The 20,009-nt window shown below is 46.3% G+C and overlaps 1 protein-coding gene across 4 annotated transcripts in view; it reads right to left on the reverse strand.

Annotated features, from left to right (window-relative positions):
• Positions 1–17,993, reverse strand: part of LOC101098082 — a 52,188-nt gene extending 34,195 nt beyond the window's left edge. For 3 of the 4 annotated variants that reach the window (XM_045037508.1, XM_045037507.1, XM_045037509.1), the window contains exons 1-5: positions 13,158–13,551; positions 12,154–12,306; positions 5,005–5,153; positions 2,115–2,255; positions 1,587–1,717 (exon numbers count right to left, since the gene is read on the reverse strand). In XM_045037508.1, coding sequence (XP_044893443.1) covers positions 1,587–1,717; positions 2,115–2,255; positions 5,005–5,153; positions 12,154–12,306; positions 13,158–13,469 — 886 coding nt within the window. In that variant the 5' untranslated portion in view covers positions 13,470–13,551. Of the gene's footprint in view, positions 1–1,586; positions 1,718–2,114; positions 2,256–5,004; positions 5,154–12,153; positions 12,307–13,157; positions 13,552–13,598; positions 13,828–17,885 lie in introns of those variants that run through there. The other variant, XM_045037510.1, reaches the window with a different exon arrangement.
• Between the last annotated feature and the right edge of the window lie 2,016 nt (positions 17,994–20,009).

A 20,009-nucleotide genomic window follows, 5' to 3' on the forward strand; every position in this document is an offset into this window, starting at 1 on the left:
AGAGAGAGGGAGACACAGAATCTGAAGCAGGCTCCAGGCTCTGAGCTGTCAGCACAGAGCCTGACGCGGTGCTCGAACCCACAGACCGTGAGATCAGGACCTGAGCCGAAGTTGGACGCTCAACCGACCAAGCCACCCAGGTGCCCCAAAGGTAGTCAGCTTTAAAACATGTCATAAATATGCATATTAGGGATTTATTAAGGGAGTAAGCAGCTGTTGTTCCTGTCTGTCCGGCATCTGTCCTTATCTGTTTACTTCTTTGGGGGACTGTCACTTCCCACCCCCCACCCCCTCTGTGAATGGTGTGATTCTTGTTTGGCTGCTGTTCCTGTGCTCCACCCCTCCCCCAACAGGGTGTGTGGTCAGTCCCGGCCAGTTACGGTTTATCATGACCTGGGCTGTAGGGACTGGTCCAGGAGGTATGTATGTGGCCAGTGTGAGTCCTCCTGTGGGATCTAACCCACAGTCACTGGAAGACAGAGGCTCACACTTTCTGGCTGATTATAAGTCATGATGCTATAGCCCTGGGACAGCTGGTAGACATGTCAACAAGCCAGATGCAGAAGAAGGCTGGCTGCACCGGGGGAGAAGGCCAACCCTCGGAAGGGAAGTAGAGTCGAGAGCAGCAAACTCAGGGTCTCCTGATGACATGGTCTGAGCCCCTGAACTCGGCTATCTCTGAAGGTAGCTATGGACGTCTAGTTATGTGAGCCAATAAACCCCTATTTACCTTTAATTCCGTTTGGGTTGCTTTCCCTTTTAACTGAAAGAGTTCTGATTAACATGCTGTACAAGTCCCCACCGCTGCTATAATGAACGACCATAAACTTAGTGGCTTCTAACAATAGGAGTGTATTACCTTACAGTTCTGGAGGTCAGAAGTCCAAAATGGGTCTCACAGTCAAGGTGTTGGGGGATTGCGTGACTTTTGGTGGCTTTGGGGAAGAACCTGTTGCTCTGCTCCTTCCAGATCCTAGAGGCCACCTACATTTCCTGGCTGCTGGCCCTTTCCTCATATCACTCCAACCTTTCCTTCCATGGCTCCTCCTCTCTGGTTCTGACCCTCCTGCCACCCTCTTGCAAAGATCCCCTGATTACACTGGACCCACCCATATGATCCAGTGTAAGCCCCCATCTCAAGGTCCTCAACTTTATTATATCTGCACAGTCCCTTTCGCCATGTGAGGTTAACACCAACACAGGTTCTGAGGACAAAGACATTGTTGGGGGTCCGTTATTCTACTCTCATGCATACTCAGGAAGAAGAATTTCCACTGACCACTGGAAAGGTCCCTTTTTTAAAAATGCTTATTTTTGAGAGAGAGCACGCGAACAAGCGAGGAGGGGCAGAGAGAGAGAGAGAGGGAGACACAGAATCCGAAGCAGGCTCCAGGCTCTGAGCTGTCAGCACAGAGCCCGACATGGGGCTTGAACTCACGAACCATGAGATCATGCCCTGAGCCAAAGGTGGACACTTAACCCACTGAGTCATCCCAGGCACCCAAGGAAAGGTCACTTTAATCACAAAGCAGTTTCCTTCTTTAGGTGGTCCCAAAGAGTGTTGAGTGAAGTCCCCCAGCACTTACCCTGCAGCTGCTGAGGGGAGTTCCTGGTGTCTGGCTGGTCTTCCCCCTGCATCTCTGCGTACTCTGCTATGGGTCTGAGGAGAGCCAGGGCTCCAGAACACTGTAAGTAATTGCCATCAAGGTGCAGCTCACTGGGGAAGAGGTGAAATACACTGTTCACCTGATATTATTTTCACTTCCTCAAATTTGGATTTGAGGTCTTACCTCATAATAGGCCTGGTTACAAAATAATAAATAATCATAATAGATAGCAGACCCCATCGTCAAAAATAGACCTAATGACCATGTCATCGGGCCAAAGATATGCGTTTAGCATGTTACCCTTGATTCTTAAACGTAACTAAAGGATCTTTCTCTTGCAGTTAAGAAAAAGAAAACAAAAGTAACTAGACAGTAGAAAAAGATGACTAAAAACATCGTGAAAACTCAGGGGAATTCATGGGTTCGTAGACTCTGTAAACAAGCTGATTCTACAACTCAAGACAGAACAGAGCCAGAAGCAGGAGGGGAGCAGGGGACGCATCTCACCAAATGGAGCTCTGGCATATGATGGAGCCCAGCCGCTGACCGCTTTGTGGCCCCAGACCACAGTAGCGCAGACTGAGGACTTGAAGCCTTTGGTTGTTCTCCAGGCCTGAGAAAATACTCTCAATTTCTCCATTTCCAAATCTAGAAAGAAATGGGAACAAATCGTGACTTTTAAAACCTATGTCACCTGTTGGATTATTCATTTTAAGGCACTCCCTGACCCCCCAAGGCAGATCAGATTTGGCCGACCCCCACTTTGGGCTTCCACAGCCGGGGTGGCTACGGGGGTGGGCTGGGTGACTGATGGGGACAGCCTGCATGTGGAGGAAGGGGGACCCAGAGTTTGCCTCGTGGGCAAAGGGAGCAGAGGATGGTTTGAAATAGCCAAAGGAGCAGATGGAGAGCAAGCTCTGGGTCCTGAAGACGGGAGAGATTGCCCAGCTGACAGGAGTGGAGGAGTCTGAGAAGACTCCAGCAGCAGGAGGCTGTGTAAGAAGGGAGCCTTTTAAAGTACATCCAGAGCAGGAGCGCCTGGGTGGCTCCGTCAGTTAAGCGTCCGACTTCGGCTCAGGTCAAGATTTCATGGTTTGTAGGTTCAAGCCCCGTGACGGGCGCTGTGCTGACAGCTCAGAGCCTGGAGCCTGCTTTGGATTCTGTGTCCCCCTCTCTCTCTGCGCACCCCCTCCCCCCCCGCTTGTGCTCTGACTCTCTCTCTCTCAAAAATAAACATTTAAAAAAAAAAAAAAAGTATGTCCAGAGCAGATTCAGCAAAGTTCAACCTCTTGGCCCTCCTTCCTGGCCTCATGCTGCTCCTCGCCTTGTGCCACCCAGTCCTTGGAGTTTGCAGAGAGAAGGCACAAGCATCATGCCAGGGAATTTGGAATGTCAAGGGATGACCTTTCCAATAAGGTGAGTCGTATTAACAGAAACAACTTCTTAAATTTACTAGTTTATCCAATAAGTAATTACGGTGGGCGACTACCGTGGTGGGTGTGGGGGCGTAGCTGTGTATGAGAAAGAAGGACATCCTGCCTGGTGGACTTCACAGCCTCAGGGAAAATAGGAGGAAAGAACTCCAGTCCCTCAGTAACCTGCCATTTCACCAGTGGTGATTCCCAACCACCCAACACTGACACCTCCAGGCGTCTTGGCAGCAGCAGGATTTCAACTATTAAAATATGGTGTTAACATATTAAACAACAATTAAAATATGGTGTTTTCTAAAGAGGAGGATTCCCTCTTTCTTCCTTCTCTCTCCCCACCAATGGAGGAGCTGGAGTCTAGAGGGGTCTCAGCAGCGGGGCTGGGTGTGTCTAGTGCAGTGCGGGAAGCTGGGAGACTCCCAAGTCGGTCTTCAGTCACTGCAGGGCGTCCTGAGGGCACTGGCTTTCTGCTGTCCTGTGTTAGGAGACCCTGACTCAGGCTCCTCCAAGCTTTTCAGAAACATGGAGAACCTCCAGAGATAGTCCTTCTCCTCAGCTTTTGCTGGAGACTTGTCCACTGTCACCACCAGGGCCCTAATAAGACCCTAGTTCTTTAAAGGGGCCTTTGTGTCGCTGTGGTCCCATTTGTCAGGCACGAATCATCTCTTTCACTTCACAGCCCACTGGCCTTCTGAGTACAGGACCCTACCTGGCTCCAGAAGAAGAGTCACAGAATCAAAGACTTGGGAAGTGGATGAGATCACCTCATAGGTCAGAGAGGTTGCAGGACCTACCCCGCATCACACAAGCAGCTTGAAATTATTTACGGATGGCAAACTATACACCCCCCAGCAATCTAGTATCACGGATCAGAAGTGGGCTCCGATTCAGCCAGCTAGATTCACATCTAGGCTCTATCCCTAAGAGGTGAATGCCTGAAACAAGCCAATTAATCCCGAGTCTTTGCTCATCTATAGTCAAGGGTTAGAAATGATAAACATCTGTCATATATCATACGTCCATATGTAACGGTATATATCTATCTATTGTCGGGAGAATAAATGAGATAATCCATGGGCTGTACTTGGCACACAGCGCTCAATAAAAATTAGCTGGTATTATCATTATTATTATTGCTCCCTGACTCTCTCCTGACAGCCTGGTGCCATAGCCCTCGAAAGACTTCCTCTTTCTTCCCTAGCACCACACCTCTCCTCCCACCTCCTCTGCTGGTGAATAATGACTTGTCCCTTAGGGAATCGTGGTTTCCCTTATCCAAACCACGACTAAAATTTATACAAACCCGGCACCTGGGTGGCTCAGTGGGTTGGGCATCTGATTCTCGATTTTGGCTTAGGTGTGATCCCAGGGTCATGGGATTGAGACCTATGTAGGGCTCCACACTGAGCACGGAGTGTGCTTGAGATTCTCTCTCTCTCTCTCTCTCTCTCTCCCTCTCTCTCTCCCTCTGTCCCTCTGCCCCATGCACATGTGCTCTCTTTCTCTGTAAAAAATAAAAAAATAATAAAAAAAAATTTATACGGACATCCTTTGTGATCTACCTTCCGTTATACATAATCAAGAGCATATCTCCTCTCTTCCACTATACAGAGGACTTCCTTGGACAGTGGCATTGCTTTATATATATTTGTATCTTCTTTAGCACTGAGCACAGTGTCTTGCAAAAACAGGCCATCAATAAATATTTGTTAAAAGAATAAATGAATAAGAAGGAAGGGCAGGAGGGAGGGAGGGAGGGAGGGAGGGAGGGAGGGAGGGAGGGAGGGAGGGAGGGAGGAAGGAAGAATCCTTTTGAGAACCCTGACATTTACTCAGAAACATTAGTTCTAAGAAGATTTTTGAGTTGTGATGACCTGATGAGCCACAAGGAACCAGGACTCTGAGCTCCTTACCTTTGCCTCCCTCAGCAGTCAGAGCCCTGAAGGAACTCTGCCTTCCAAACTCACCTGCAGTAATCCAGGACAAGAGAATGCAAATAGCTGCATGGCAGAGCCCTGCCCAGTCTCTGCAGAGACCACAGATCCATCCTGCAGTCAATGAGTTCCAGGGTGGTAAATGGGCAGGTGGCGCGCCCCTTCAATTCCAGAAGTGAAGCCTAAGAACATGAGGTGAGAAAGGGCTTACACAATGAAGACAAATACGCTCTGTGTTTTAATGTTTCTTAAAAGTTGATTACGTTAATTACCCCAACATTTTTGCCTTTAACACAACTTTCCAATGTCCAAGGAGAAAGTGACATGAAGATAAAATAATTTCCCTTTAAAAGGAAGACTCTAGGGGCACCTGGGTGGCTCAGTTGGTTAAGTGTCCGACTTTGGCTCAGGTCATGATCTTGCGGTCCATGAGTTCAAGCCTCGCGTAGGGCTCTGTGCTGGCAGCTCGGAGCCTAGGGCCTGCTTCGGATTCTATGTCTCCCTCTCTCTCTGCCTCCCCCTCACTCATGCTCTCTCCTCTCTCTGTCTCTCAAAAATGAATATATGTTAAAAAAAAATTTTTTTAAAGGCACACTATGAAGAATTAAATGGGAAATGCCGCTCTGTGATGAGATATACTGCAGCATCAGCATATCTTTTTAGATGCTGTGGGCTGAACTGCGTCATTCCCCTCATGCATATGCCGAAGTCTTACCCCCTAGTACCTCAGAATGTGACTGCATTTGGAGAAAGGGTCTTCAAGGAGGTATGAATTTAAAATGAGGTCATTAGGGTGGGCTCTTACCCAATAGGACTGACTTTCTTATAAGGAAAGGATATTTAGACACAGGCACGTATAGAGAGGGAGGCAACATGAAAACACAGGGAAAAAGTGGCCATTTACAGGCCAAGGAGTGAGGCCTTCAAAGACGCCAACCCTGCTGACACCCTGAGCTCAGACTTGTAAGCCTTCATAACTGCGAGAAAAGAAATTTCTGTTGTTTAACCCTTGAAATCTGTGGTACTTTGTTACGGCAGCCCCAGCAGACTAATACAGATGTTGATACTCTAACCAACAAATTTATTTTCCTATGGTTGTATGATAGGGAGATAGGATAAAATAGGCAGAGAAGGAAAGGTTAGGACCTGAGGTCCCTGGGTGGGGTAAAAACACATATTTTGGAACAATGCTGGGAGTATCTGACCACAGCAAACTCACTCAGGCATAAAGTTCCTCTTAAGAATGTAACAAACACCACCTACTGCCCTTCAGGTTCCCCTCAGGAATTGGACAATCAAAATACCTAACGAAACTAAATAGACCATAAAATTTATGTTATCTGAGGGACAGTAAGACCGCTCTGACTCCTCACACAATGGAATGAAGCCAATCTGGAAGGGACAGCCCAGCACCTAGAGCTATCCAGCTGGTAAGGGTGGAACCTGACAAGGAACGAGGGGGAAGGGGAGGGGGCGTTGACCAAAACCTTAAAAAACAAAGACCCTTGCCTATAGTTGGGGGTATTTATTTTCAAATGCTCCCTCTCTGCAAAAAGAGCTTTCCTACTATTCTTACTTTCTGATCTTATACTTTTGCCTGCTGCTCATCTTACTCTGTGTCCCCTTCTTCGTTCCTCAAAGCGACAAGGAATCCTGGGTATTGAGGTAAAAAAAAAATCCTGTAACAGTTGTATTTTTTTTTAGTAAAGAACTATCACTATGCCAATCTTCTTAGAATTAGGCAAAATTATAATAGTTAAATTATCTCCTAAACAAGTGATAGCCATTATTACAGATATTAAGATTTATTTTTTTTAATGTTTGTTTATTTTTGAGAGAGAGAGACAGAGAGAGAGAGAGAGAGAGAGAGAGAGAGAGAGAGAGAGAGAGGGACTGTGAGCAGGGGAGGGGCAGAGAGAGAGGAAACACAGAATCAGAAGCAGGCTCTAGGCTCTGAGCTGTCAGCACAGAGCCCGACGTCGGGCTTGAGCTCATGAACCTTGAGATCATGACCTGAGATGAAGTCGGATGCCCAGCTGACCGAGACACCCAGGTGTCCCCAGATATTAGCATTTAGAGGTCTACACAGAACTAGACTGTGTAAATTCAGCAATGAGGTGCTTTTCATGGTGAAGCCACAGGACCGGGGGCAACACATGAACATTTGGAACCATCTCAAGTTCTCTCGGTCTCCTGAATGGAGAGATCTATGGGAAGGCCATTCCTTGTGGTAACAGGATTCCAGTGACAATTAAATCCCTACCTAACTGGAGAAGGTATTTAAAGCTATAAATCACAAAGGCCACCTTTTAGCAATTAGAATCACCACAACTTAAGGATTTCTTCAGTTCAGCATTTAAACCTAAAAGAGGCTTTGGTGGGGTTTGGAGGATTCAGGGTTTCTTGAGGTAATGACATGTTGGTCAGAGATAACATTCCAAATTTATATGTCGGTTGAGAATATAAAAGCCCTTGCAGCCTTAACTATAGAGAGCTGGTGCTTGAGGCCTCTTTAATGAGAAAACACCTAGTTTAAGTGCTGGATTGGATTTCTCAAGCTGTGTTTCTGACCAAGGAGGCAATGTGGCATGTCACTGCCTATGGTAACACTGGTCTGTGCAAAATAGGCTCTTGACCACGTCCTAAAGATCTCGGCCAGTGGTTTACAGTGTCACTCCCTGGGGCACCAGTACTGCTGTGGGCAAGACCACAGCCATCTACCACAGAATTCCTCAGCAGCCTCCAGGTGACCAAGAGGGTTACATTTTAAAGAACTGTTAAGGATCACTTTTTTTTTTTAACGATCGCTTTTAATATGCATGGATGGACAGCATTCTATTCCTGCTTAAATGGACTGACCCTTTTAATAAAAACAACTAAAAATTCTGGTTCTGTATTTAAGATAACTTTTTAAAATTTATTTTTAATTGTGGTCAAATACACAATAAAATTTACCATCTTAGGGGCACATGGGTGGCTCAGTCGGTTAAGTAGCCGACTTTGGCTCAGATCATGACCTAGTAAGTTCATGGATTCAAGTTCCACTTCTGCCATTGTGAAGCCTACTCAGGATCCTCTGTCCCCCTCTCTTTCTGCACCTCCCCCACTCCCGTTCTCTCTCTCAAAAATAAACATTTAAAAAATTTACCATCTTAACCATTTTTTTTAACGTTAATTTATTTTTTTTTTAATTTTTTTTCAACGTTTTTTATTTATTTTTGGGACAGAGAGAGACAGAGCATGAATGGGGGAGGGGCAGAGAGAGAGGGAGACACAGAATCAGAAACAGGCTCCAGGCTCTGAGCCATCAGCCCAGAGCCTGACTCGGGGCTCGAACTCACGGACCACGAGATCGTGACCTGGCTGAAGTCGGACGCTTAACTGACTGCACCACCCAGGCGCCCCACGTTAATTTATTTTTGAGAGAGACTGAGAGCACAAGCTGGGGAAGGACCCAATATGGAACTTGAACTCACGAGCCAAAGTCCTGCTCATGACCCGAGCCAAAGTCAGATGTTTAACCGACTGAACCACCCAGATGCCCCCATCTTAACCATTTTTAAGTGTCCAGTTCAATGGCATTGAGTATATTCACATTGTTGTGCAACCCTCAACACCATTCACCTCCAGAAGTTTTTTCATCTCGTAAAACTGAAACTCTATACCCATTAAAAAATAACTCCCATTCTCCCCTCCTCCAAACCTCCGGCAACTGCCATTTTATTTTGTGTCTCTACGAGTTTGACTACTCTGGGTACTTCATACACGGGAAGGATATAATATTTGTCCTTTTGTGACTTAGCATAAGTTCTTCGAGGTTCATGCACGTTGTAGCATGGGTCAGAATTTCCTTCCTTTGTAGGGCTGCATAATATTCCATTGTATGTATCCACCACAGTTTGTTCTCCATTCATCTGCCAATGGACATTTGGGTTGCTTCCACCTTTGACTATTGTGAATAATGCAACCATGAAGATGAGCATACAGATATCTCTTTGAGGTCCTGCTTCCAATTCTTTTGGGTATATCTCCAGAAGTGGAATTGTTGAATCATATGGTAATTCTATTTTTAATTTTTTTAAGGAACCTCCATCCCATTTCCCATAGTGGCTGCACCAATGCACATTCCTGCCAATAGTGTACAAATTTTCCAATTTCTCCACATCCTGTCAACCCATTCTATTCTGCTTTTTTTTTTTTTAATTTTTTTTTCAACGTTTATTTATTTTTGGGACAGAGAGAGACAGAGCATGAACGGGCAAGGGGCAGAGAGAGAGGGTGACATAGAATCAGAAACAGGCTCCAGGCTCCGAGCCATCAGCCCAGAGCCCGACGCGGGGCTCGAACTCACGGACCACGAGATCGTGACCTGGCTGAAGTCGGACGCTTAACCGACTGCGCCACCCAGGCGCCCCCTATTCTGCTTTTTTTGATAGATGCCATACTATTTGACCTGAGGTAGTATCTCAATGTAGTTTTGACTTGCATTTCTCCAAAGATTAGTGATGGCGAACATTTTTTGTGTGCTTATTGTTCGTTTGTATACCTTCTTTGGAGAAAGTGTACTCAAGTCTTTTGCCCATTTTTAAATCAGTTGTTTGTTTTTTGTTGTGGTTGAATTGTAGGAGTTCTTTATACATCCAGAATACTAACCCCTTATCAAATACATGATTTGCAATTATTTTTCCTTATTTTGCGGGTTGCCTTTTCACTTCACTGTGTCCTTTGATGCATGGAAGTTGAAAATTTTTTTGTCCAAATCATTTAGTTTTGTTGCCTATGCTTTTAGTGTCATATATAAGAAATGACTGCCAAGTCCAACATTATGAAGCTTTTCCTCTATGCTTTCTTCTCAGAGTTTTAAAAATATCTTTTTAAAATGTGTCAATTGGCAGGTTAGTGAGGAATACCCAAAGGTTGGTGCATGAGAGAAAATGGGAACCTAGGGAGATTTGCAGGGCACTGAAGCCAGCTTTCCGTTTGAGAGCATCAGTGAAGCAGCAGAGTCAAGTTTTGCTTTTCATGGATCAGGTAGTCCAGGGGACAAGAGATAAAGCCCAAGGTCACTGGAGGTGAGGAGTCTGAGAGGAAATGCTGCATGCATAAAGGTATGGCCCCAAACATAAAGTGAGCTACTGCACTACGTCCTTAGACTAAGGATGAACTAGAAAGAAACCTAACTCTTCTTTCCCCAGGGAAAACTGCCTCTCAAACTGTGCCTGACTACACAGAAAAAAATATACCCACTATGAACTCACAAGCTAGTCTTAACACAGGTATTTGCACACTGAACTGATACCACCTGGATGGTTCAGAGACCTCAGATCAAGAATGTATTAATTTGGGGCACCTGAGTGGCTCAGTGGGTTAAAGCACCTGACGTCGGCTCAAGTCATGATCTCAAGGTTCGTGAGTTCTAGCCCTGTCAGATCAGAGCCTGCTTGGGATTCCCTCTCTCTCTCTGTCCTTCCCCCTGCCATCAAAAAATAAATAACTTAAAAAAATTAGTAATTTAGTATAGCCCTGAGATGCTATCACCCTGAGTGTGTGGCAGAAGCAAATGCAAACCCTCTCGGAGAATTCTATCTTCAAATCAGAGCTCAAGGAATTGTCTCAACTCTTTCCCCAGGAAATAGGAGTTTCTAGTACAAAAGAAATCACAAAAACACATAAAGAAATGTCCCATGAGTAGGAGCCAGTAGAAGCCAGTCAGCAGTATCAGACTGCAAAATAATTCAGATTATTGAAACTATTAGACACAGATGAGAAGTTTAACACATTCAATGACATAAAACAAGGCATTTTCCAATAGTCAAGAAACTAGAAAAATGGGCACTAATGTCCTCTCCCAATTTCTACCTCCTTTCTCCTCCCTAAAAGTAATTTTATAATAGTCAAACACTATAGTTTTACCTGTTTTTAAACTTTATAAAATGCAACATATAGCATGTATTCTTTTGTGTCTTTCTTCACTTGTACATTACGTTTATGAGAGTCACCCTATTTTGTTTTTGCATAGCTGTAGTTGATGTATTTTCATTGCTATACAGTTTCCTACTATATGAATATAGCATCATTTCTTTTTTATTTTTTGCACTTTTACATAAGTTTGAAATGCTTCATTAAAAATACGTTGTTTTGGGGGCATCTGGGTGGCTCAGTCAACTAAGTGTCCAACGTCAGCTCAGGTCATAATCTCGCGGTTCGTGGGTTTGAGTCCTGTGTCAGGCTCTGCACTGACAGCTCAGAGCATGGAGCCTGTTTCGGATTCTGTGTCTCCCTCTCTCTGACCTTCCCCCATTTGCTTGCATTCCCTCTCTCTCTCTCTCTCTCAAAAATAAACATTAAAAAATTTATTTAAAAAAATACACATTGGGGCGCCTGGGTGGCGCAGTCGGTTAAGCGTCCGACTTCAGCCAGGTCACGATCTCGCGGTCCGTGGGTTCGAGCCCCGCGTCAGGCTCTGGGCTGATGGCTCGGAGCCTGGAGCCTGTTTCCGATTCTGTGTCTCCCTCTCTCTCTGCTCCTCCTCCCCCATTCATGCTCTGTCTCTCTCTGTCCCAAAAATAAATAAACGTTGAAAAAAAAATTAAAAAAAAAATACACATTGTTTTGGGGCACCTGGGTGGTTCAGTTGGTTAAGCATCCCACTCTTGATTTAGGCTCAGGTCATGATCTCATGGGTTTGTGATATCAAGCCCCACATCAGGCTCTGTGCTGACAGCGTGGAGCCTGCTTGGGATTCTCTCCCTCTCTCTCTGCCCCTCTCCTGCTTGTGTTCTCTCTCTCTCAAAAAAATAAATATACTTTTAAAAGATACATGTTTTTTTTAAAGAAAAGCTTGTAGGGGCACCTGGGTGGCTCAGTCAGTTAAATGTCCGACATCGGCTCAGGTCATGATCTCATGGTCCGTGAGTTCAAGCCCCGCGTCGGGCTCTGTGCTGACAGCTCAGAGCCTGGAGCCTGCTTCAGATTCTGTGTCTCCCTCTCTCTGACCCTCTCCCATTCATTCTCTGTCTTTCTCTGTCTCAAAAATAAATAAACATTAAAAGAAATTTTTAAAGAAAAGCTTATAGCATATCAGTCAATAACCAAATAAACTATAGCTGGAATACAGATATATTATGTTTATATTCAATTTTAAGTTTAATTGAAGGAATATTTTTAAAACGCATGACTCACCAGTCTGGCAATCTCTGGGTTACTCAGCTGAAGGCCCCAGATACAGATCTCTTTCCCCAGCAGGTAACACTCATCTCGAATTGTCATGAGCAAAGGTTCTAAGGAAATTGGCAGGATGCTTGGTGGGGAGTCATCAGGTCTTACAAGCATAAACTGGAGTGTCAGAAAAAAATTACAGGTGGGAATCATAAAGACATGTCCATGCATCTGAATATGCAGAAAAAGAATATTGTCATTAGACAACATTAGAACATTTAAAATAGTAATTAACCTTGGATCACATATGCATTGGGGTGGTAATTCAACAGAAACTTATGGAGTTCCTGCCATATGCAAAGCCCCGTGAAAAATCTCACAGGGCAGTGATTTTTCCAATAGGTTACTACCCATCATTGGGTTAGGAAATAAATTGAGTAGGCTATAACCAGCTTTTTTTCTACTTGAATGAATGAAATAGAAGAGAAATTATCTGAGTGTATCCTATGTAGTAAAGAATAAACATCTTATGAGACTTTTATTTTAGTGATGCTCAAAATCAAAATGGAGACCCAACCAAAGCAACCCACCCGACATAAACAGCCCCTGTAGTCTTATGATTCACTCCAGTACTTAATATTGGGTCATGATGTTAACTGTATTTCTTCTTCTTTTTTTTAATGTTTATTTATTTTTGAGGGGGGGGGTAGGGGCAGAAAGAGAAAGGGAGGCACAGAATCTGAAGCAGGCTCCAGGCTCTGTGCTGTCAATGCAGAGCCCAAATCAGGGCTCAAACTCACGAACCACAAGATCATGACCTGAGCCAAAGTCAGACACTTAATTGACTGCGCTACCCAGGCATCCCAAAGTTAATTGTATTTCTGACAGTGATTGTAATTTAAAATGTTTAGAAAACATTGCTGAAGGGACTATAAATTTGAACAAGGCTTATAATTAACTCTTATGATTAAGTAGTGGAGGTTAATGATAAGAAGTATAGAATACAAATAAAGTAGTAATTATTTTACCATAAAACGATGGCTCTGAGAAGCTCCTGAATTTGGGATGAGCAGGGAGGTGTGTGGGGGAGTCCAGAGAAGCAATGCGAAGGAAGGAATTAGAAAGACCTGGGGAGAGGGGCAATGATGACAAAAATGGTGCTTTTGAGCTGGGCTTTCCAGACGTAGAGTGGGAGGGGCAGGTTGGCTATTCCAGATGTAAAGTGGTATGAGAAAAGGCAGGCCTGCTGCAGGACTGGGATGAGTAGATTTGGAGGTAGGAGGAGGAAGGCAGAAGTACTGAACATAGCCTGGGTACCGGAGGCAGGCTCTGGACTTCATTCAGGCAGGAAGCAGAGGGGATGACACTACCAGTTTGAGCTGGAGAGTTCTGAGGACCCATGTTCCTAAGGAGTAAACCTTAGTCAGTTCCCTTCAGAGAAGAGTAAGAAGAGGAGGCCACACACTCACTTTCCTGAGAATCTGTTCGTTGTTGATGCTGGTTTTCAAGTCCTGTTTGATGGCTGGACACACAGATGTCTGAGTCTGTGCACAATGCTTCTGATAGGTCTTCAGGAACTTTCGAAGAATTGGAACGATGGGCAGGGGTGTTCCTTTAGTTTTTTGTTTTCCTTCTTTCTCTCTTGGCATTGTCTTACAGGGTTAGATTCCATATGGATTCTGAAAATTGTAACTTGCCCTGAAACCCAATACATACAAGTCTTTTTAAGGAGCAGATCACACCTCCCCCACTAAAAATTGGCAAATATTGCTGCACACCCTTCTCTGAAAATTTTCAAGTGCCTCATGTATCTTAAAATGGGAGTCGAAAATCAACATAGAGACAGTTGAGCAGAATTGTTCAATTTCCAATCTCTATATTCATGGATTCATGTTCTTTCTTCTAGATTCTTTAAAATGGGGGCAGAACCCATGGAACTCAGTTATAAAGGAATGCAATTAATAATGGTGGGCACTAAATATTACAAAAGACATACTGATTTTAAAATGGCATAGTTCTCTTTGTAGACATACTTCCTGGAGGCAGCATATCCATAGTGGTTAAGAACATGGGCTTTGAAGGGGAACAAGACCAGGATCTTAGTTTTGTCTATACCCCTTGACTCACTGGCTTTAGGTACTCTATGAAGCTTTTTCAAGCCCTATTTCCCCATCCGTAAAATGGATTATGGTTGTCACAAGGATTGAGTAAGGTAAATTTATAAAGCACTTAGCATAGGGAGGCCTGGGTGGCTCAGTGGGTTAAGCGGTCAACTTCAGCTCAGATCATGATCTCACTGTTCCTGGGTTTGAGCCCCATGTCTGGCTCTGTGCTGACAGCTCAGAGCCTGGAGCCTGATTTGGATTCTGTGTTTTTCTCTCTTCCTCTCTCTCAAAAATAAGTAAACACTGGGGCGCCTGGGTAGCTCAGTCGGTTGAGTGTCAGACTTCAACTCAGGTCATGATCTCATGGTTCATGAGTTCAAGCCCCGCGTTGGGCTCTGTGCTGACAGCTCAGAGCCTGGAGCCTGCTTCCGAGTCTGTGTCTCCCTCTCTCTCTCTGCCCCTCCCCCCCCCCCCCGCTCATGCTCTGTATCTCTCTCTTTCAAAAGTAAATAAACGTTAAAAAAATTTTTTTAAATAAACATTTAAAAAAATAAATAAAGCACTTAGCACAATGCCTGGTATGCAGTGAAAGTGCTCAATAGGCTTTATTGTTACTATTGAGGTTCTTATTATTTTGTTGGGCACAGGAAACCACCCAATCAGTATTGATTTGTCCTTTCAATTATTCAGCCTTGAAAGGTCCCTCCACGTGACAATGCCACCAGCTAGACTCAAGGACCTGACTTTCACTGCCCGCCAACCTGTACTCACCAACGTTTGCCTCATATTTTTCCTTAAGCCCTTCTTTCCAGCTTGCCTCTTAACTCAGGCGAATGAAACCAGAAACCACCCCTCAGGGCATGGCGACTGCCCTGGCAACGCCTCCCACCGCCCCAGCCCACCCAGACTGAGCTAAACCCCCAGCTCGATGTGCAGATGGACCACAGAGTGACCTCTGGGATGATAAGCAATTACCTTTCCCTCATTTTAATACTAAAATTTCCCCCCAAGAAAGAGCCTCAGCCTCATTTACATAACATGCGATGTATGTATAGGCATGTTGCCTTCAGGTGCATGTGTGACCTTATGCCCACCTCTACATACCATGACAAGGCCTCCCCGACTAAATAGTCATCCTAACCCTAAACAAAAGGAACTTATTCACCCTATCCCTGGGAGTCACACTTTGGAAGCTATGTCCTGTGATCTCCTTATGTGCTGCAAATAAAGTTTACTTTGTGCGGCAGCTCCACCTGGTGTATCTGGGACTCCCCAAGGATCCAACTCACATTGGTTCGGTTACAATAACTTAAGGTAACAGCTGCAACTCTGAACTGCATTCATAGAGACAAAGGTTTATGGGAATTATTAGAGACTTCCCATTTGGGAAAGTTTACAGATAGAGACTATCCAAAAATGTGTGTATTATGTTACATTAAAAGGGGTGCTCCTTTTGAAGCCTGGGAAGGGAAAGGAGTGACTTGTGCTGGCTGGGAACAGGGCTGGGCCTGTTGGCTCCCCAAACTGTTTTTGGTAAGCATCTGGAGAGGGCAGCCCAGGCTTTGTTGCAGGAGGAGCCAGTTTGAATCCTGTGTCTGTCAATTATTAGTAGAGTGATTGGGGGTATCAACTTCACTTCCCCGAACCCCATTTTTTCCATCTGTAAAAATGGTGGGAAAATAAACTCTTTGGTATTTTTAAGGGTTTAATGCAAATTAAATGTAAAGTTTTCTCTTCAGTAACATGGGGATGCTGCTGATGATAAAGAACTCTTATGAGGAATAGGGGCACCTGGGTGGCTCAGTCAGTTGAGTGTCCGACTTTGGCTCAGGTCATGATCTCATGGGTTCTTGGGTTCAAGCCTGCAGAGGGCTATATGCTGTCAACACAGAGCCCGCTTCGGATCCTCTGTTCCCCTCTTTCTCTGCCCTTTCCTGCTTGCGCTCTCTGTCTCTCAAAAATAAATAAAAATAGGGGCGCCTGGGTGGCGCAGTCGGTTGAGCATCCGACTTCAGCCAGGTCACGATCTCGCGGTCCGTGAGTTCGAGCCCCGCATCAGGCTCTGGGCTGATGGCTCAGAGCCTGGAGCCTGTTTCCGATTCTGCGTCTCCCTCTCTCTCTGCCCCTTCCCCCGTTCATGCTTTGTCTCTCTCTCTGTCCCAAAAATAAATAAACGTTGAAAAAAAAATTTTTTTTAAATAAATAAATAAATAAATAAAAATAAACATCAAAAAAAATCTTAAAAGGAAAGAAAGAATTATTATGAGGAATAAGAAATTCGTACATGATGGATGCTCGGAACAGAGCCTGGCACATGCTGAATTCTCAGGCAGGAAACCTGAGGCAAAGCGAGGGAAGTGATTTGCTTAAGGGCAAACACTAGTAAATGGCGCAGCGGGGATTCAAATTCAGGCAGCCTGGTTCCAGAGCCCAAATTCTTTTATTTATGTATTTACTTATTTATTTATTAATTTATTATTTTTTTAACATTTATTTTTGAGACAGAGAGAGACAGAGCATGAACAGGGGAGGGTCAGCGAGAAGGAGACACAGAATCCGAAACAGGCTCCAGGCTCTGAGCTGTCAGCACAGAGCCTGAAGCGGGGCTCTAACTCATGGACGGCCAGATCATGACCTGAGCTGAAGTCGGCCGCTCAACCGACTGAGCCACCCAGGTGCCCCATCCAGAGCCCAAATTCTTAACCACTGTAACATACGACCTAAAAGGTACTGCTACAGACTGAGGGTTTTTGTCTCCCTCTCCCCAAATTCATATGTTGAAGTCCTACCCCTAGTGTGATGGTGTATGAAGAGGGGGCCTTTGGGAGATGATACAGGCCAGAGGAGGTCATGAAGGCAGGACTCCCACGATGGGATTAGTGCCCGTATGAGAAGAGACACCAAAGAGTTTAATTTCTCTCCCTTGAAACGGCTGCCGCCTACAAGCCAAGAAAAGGCTTCAAAATGAAGCCTGCCCTAATGGACCTTGATCTTGGATTTCCCAGCCTCCAGAAGTGTAAGAAATAGATACCTGTCGTGTAGGCCACCGGTCTATCGTACTTTGTTAAGGCAGCCAAGCTAAGATTGGTACTGGAGAGTATCACTTACTGTTGACAATATGAGGTATTTCTCCCCAGCCTTCGCTGGGTATTTACAGGAGCACAAGCTTCACAGAGAACATGTTTTCTCTTACTATTTTATCACGAGCATTTCTTTGTCATTTCCATAGACAGTATTGTGGGGCCCAAGTTAGCAAGTACCTGGGTGCTCAAGGCCCGCCTTGACTGGCTGACTCTTAACGAATATTTACTGGAGGCCGAAGGGCAGGTGCCCCACCCCGTGCTAATCGTGACTCTGGGAGCTGGGGGCGTGGGGTGAGGGTTGCGGGGGAGACAGTAGGGGTAGGAGCGCCCACCCTTCCCGAGATAGAAGGAGAGAAGAGTGAGTCTGCGCTAGCCCAGCTCCCCGCGCCCCCCCCCCCCAGAGTCCCAGGAGATAAGGAGCGGCAGGGGGTGGGGGGAGGGGCGAGGAGGGGCTGCTTTCCGCCCCCTCCTCCAGGGCTCCCGCTGCACGCCCCAGTTCCGTACCCCCCGGACCGAATGCCGGCCCCCCACGCCGCCACCCCGCCGCCGGCCCGCGCCCCGCACTCACCCGGGCGCCGGGTTCCCGCGTCTCTCTCCGGCCGGCTTCCCGCGTGCGCCCCGCGCCATGGAGACGGCCGCCGGCGGGCGCGGCGCGGGGCGGGGGCTGGAGGGGGCGGCTCGCGAGGGGGCGGGGGGAAAGCTCCCTCCAGGGTTCGTGGGTGTGGGGTCTGGGCTCGGGCGTGGAGAGCTCCTAGTGTCCTCCCCGCGGGTCGAGGTCGACACAGCCAGTAGCGCTACGAGGGACGAGGTCTAGGAGGAGACAGAAGTTGGGGACCCGTGTGTGCCTGGCCGTCGGCAGGGCCTGGGGCGGGGCAGAGGTCGCCAAAGGTAGCTGCGTCCCACCCCAAGGCTGCACGCGGACACCCGCGAGGGGACTCTCCCGCCCGCAGCCCGCTTTCCTTTTGGAGCGGTTTCCCCTCCCCAGGCCCACGAGGAAGGGGGCGCCAGGATAAAGGAGGCAGCTCAGGGCTGGGCTGTGACAGAGGTTTTTTGGGGGGGATGGGGGGAGATACTGAAGAGGCAAAGGGAAAGCAGTTGCAGTTAGGGAGTGGATGGGGGAGGAAAAAGGATTTTAAGAAATCTGGCTGTGGGTAGTGGCTTTGGGGCTTGTAAATACAAGGGCAGAGTGAAGGCCCCCAAAGATCTACATGTTCTAGTCTTGGGAACCAGTAAATTTCTTACCTTACATAGCAAAAGCGAATTTGCAGATTGATTAAAGTTACAGACCTTGAGATAGGACTGTTATCTTTGATGGGGGGGGAGGGGGCAGGGAGGAGGTGGTCAAGGAATCTAATCACCTGAGTCTGAGAACACATGGCCCAGAAAACTTCTCCTCTGTGGTCAGAGACATGCAATGAGAAGGACTCCAGTGGCTGTTGCTGGCTTTAAAGATGCGGGAAGGGGGATGCGAACCAAAGAGTTTCCGCAGCCTCTGGAAGCTGAATGGCTGAGGGGCGCCTGGGAGGCTCAGTTGGTTGGGCGTCCAACTTCAGCTCAGGTCATGATCTCACAGTTTGTGAGTTCAAGCCCCGCATCCGGCTCCGTGCTGACAACTGGAGCCTGCTTCGGATTCTGTCTCGTTTTCTCCCTGCCCCTCCCCTGCTCACACTCTGTCTCTCTCAAAAATAAAATAAACATTAAAAAAAAAAATTCTAGAAGCTGAATAGCTGTGGAAATGGATTCTCTCCAAATTTCCACAAAGGAACCCAGCCCTGCTGATGCCTGATTTGAGTTCCGGGAGACCCATGTGGGATTTCTGATCTCCAAAACAAATAATAAATTACCTATCTATCTCTTAGGATATAAAATAGGCTCTTAATGAATGTTTAATGGAAGAATGAATTAAAAAAGAAAGTGGATTAAACTAATTCACAGTAAACTGCAAATGGAAAATAGTCCTTTCTCCTCCACGGCTAGTTGTAGTTCTAAGTGTGTACTTTAAACTCAAATGGCTGGTGGCGCCTGGGTGGCTCAGTCGGTTAAGCATCCGACTTCAGCTCAGGTCATGATCTCACGAGCCGTGAGTTCGAGCCCTGCGTCAGGCTCTGTGCTGACAGCTCAGAGCCTGGAGCCTGCCTGTAATGGTAGACATGTGTGGCACAAAATGAGGAGAAAGAGGTACAGAATGATAAGGAGGGATCCTACCTTTGGACAGACTGACTTTCCAGTGAGTGTGTCCCCATGAGTCCGGTGCTGCTGGGTTAATTCTACTTTGTGCATACTCCATCTCCCCGTCCTTCTCCACCTCCCACCCCCTCCTCCTCCATCACTGGGCCCTAGTCCAGTCTTTCTAGGACACAGCTAGAGAGGGGCAGTGAAGGAGGACAAGCACAAAGTGGGGGGAAAGAGTACACTTACAGGTCACTGACTGGGATTCAAAGCACATGCTTAAGAATCAGAGAATGAGGGGCGCCTGGGTGGCTCAGTCAGTTAAGCGTCTGACTTCGGCTCAGGTCATGATCTCACGGTTCGTGAGTTCAAGCCCCGCGTCAGGCTCTGTGCTGACGGCTCAGAGCCTGGAGCCTGTTTCGGATTCTGTGTCTCCCTCTCTCTCTGACCCTCCCCCATTCATGCTCTGTCTCTCTCTGTCTCAAAAATAAATAAAGGTTAAAAAAAATTTTTTTAAAGAATC

This window comes from Felis catus, chromosome C2 (genome assembly GCF_018350175.1).
Source record: "Felis catus isolate Fca126 chromosome C2, F.catus_Fca126_mat1.0, whole genome shotgun sequence".
In the NCBI taxonomy this organism is placed as follows: Eukaryota; Metazoa; Chordata; class Mammalia; order Carnivora; family Felidae; genus Felis; species Felis catus.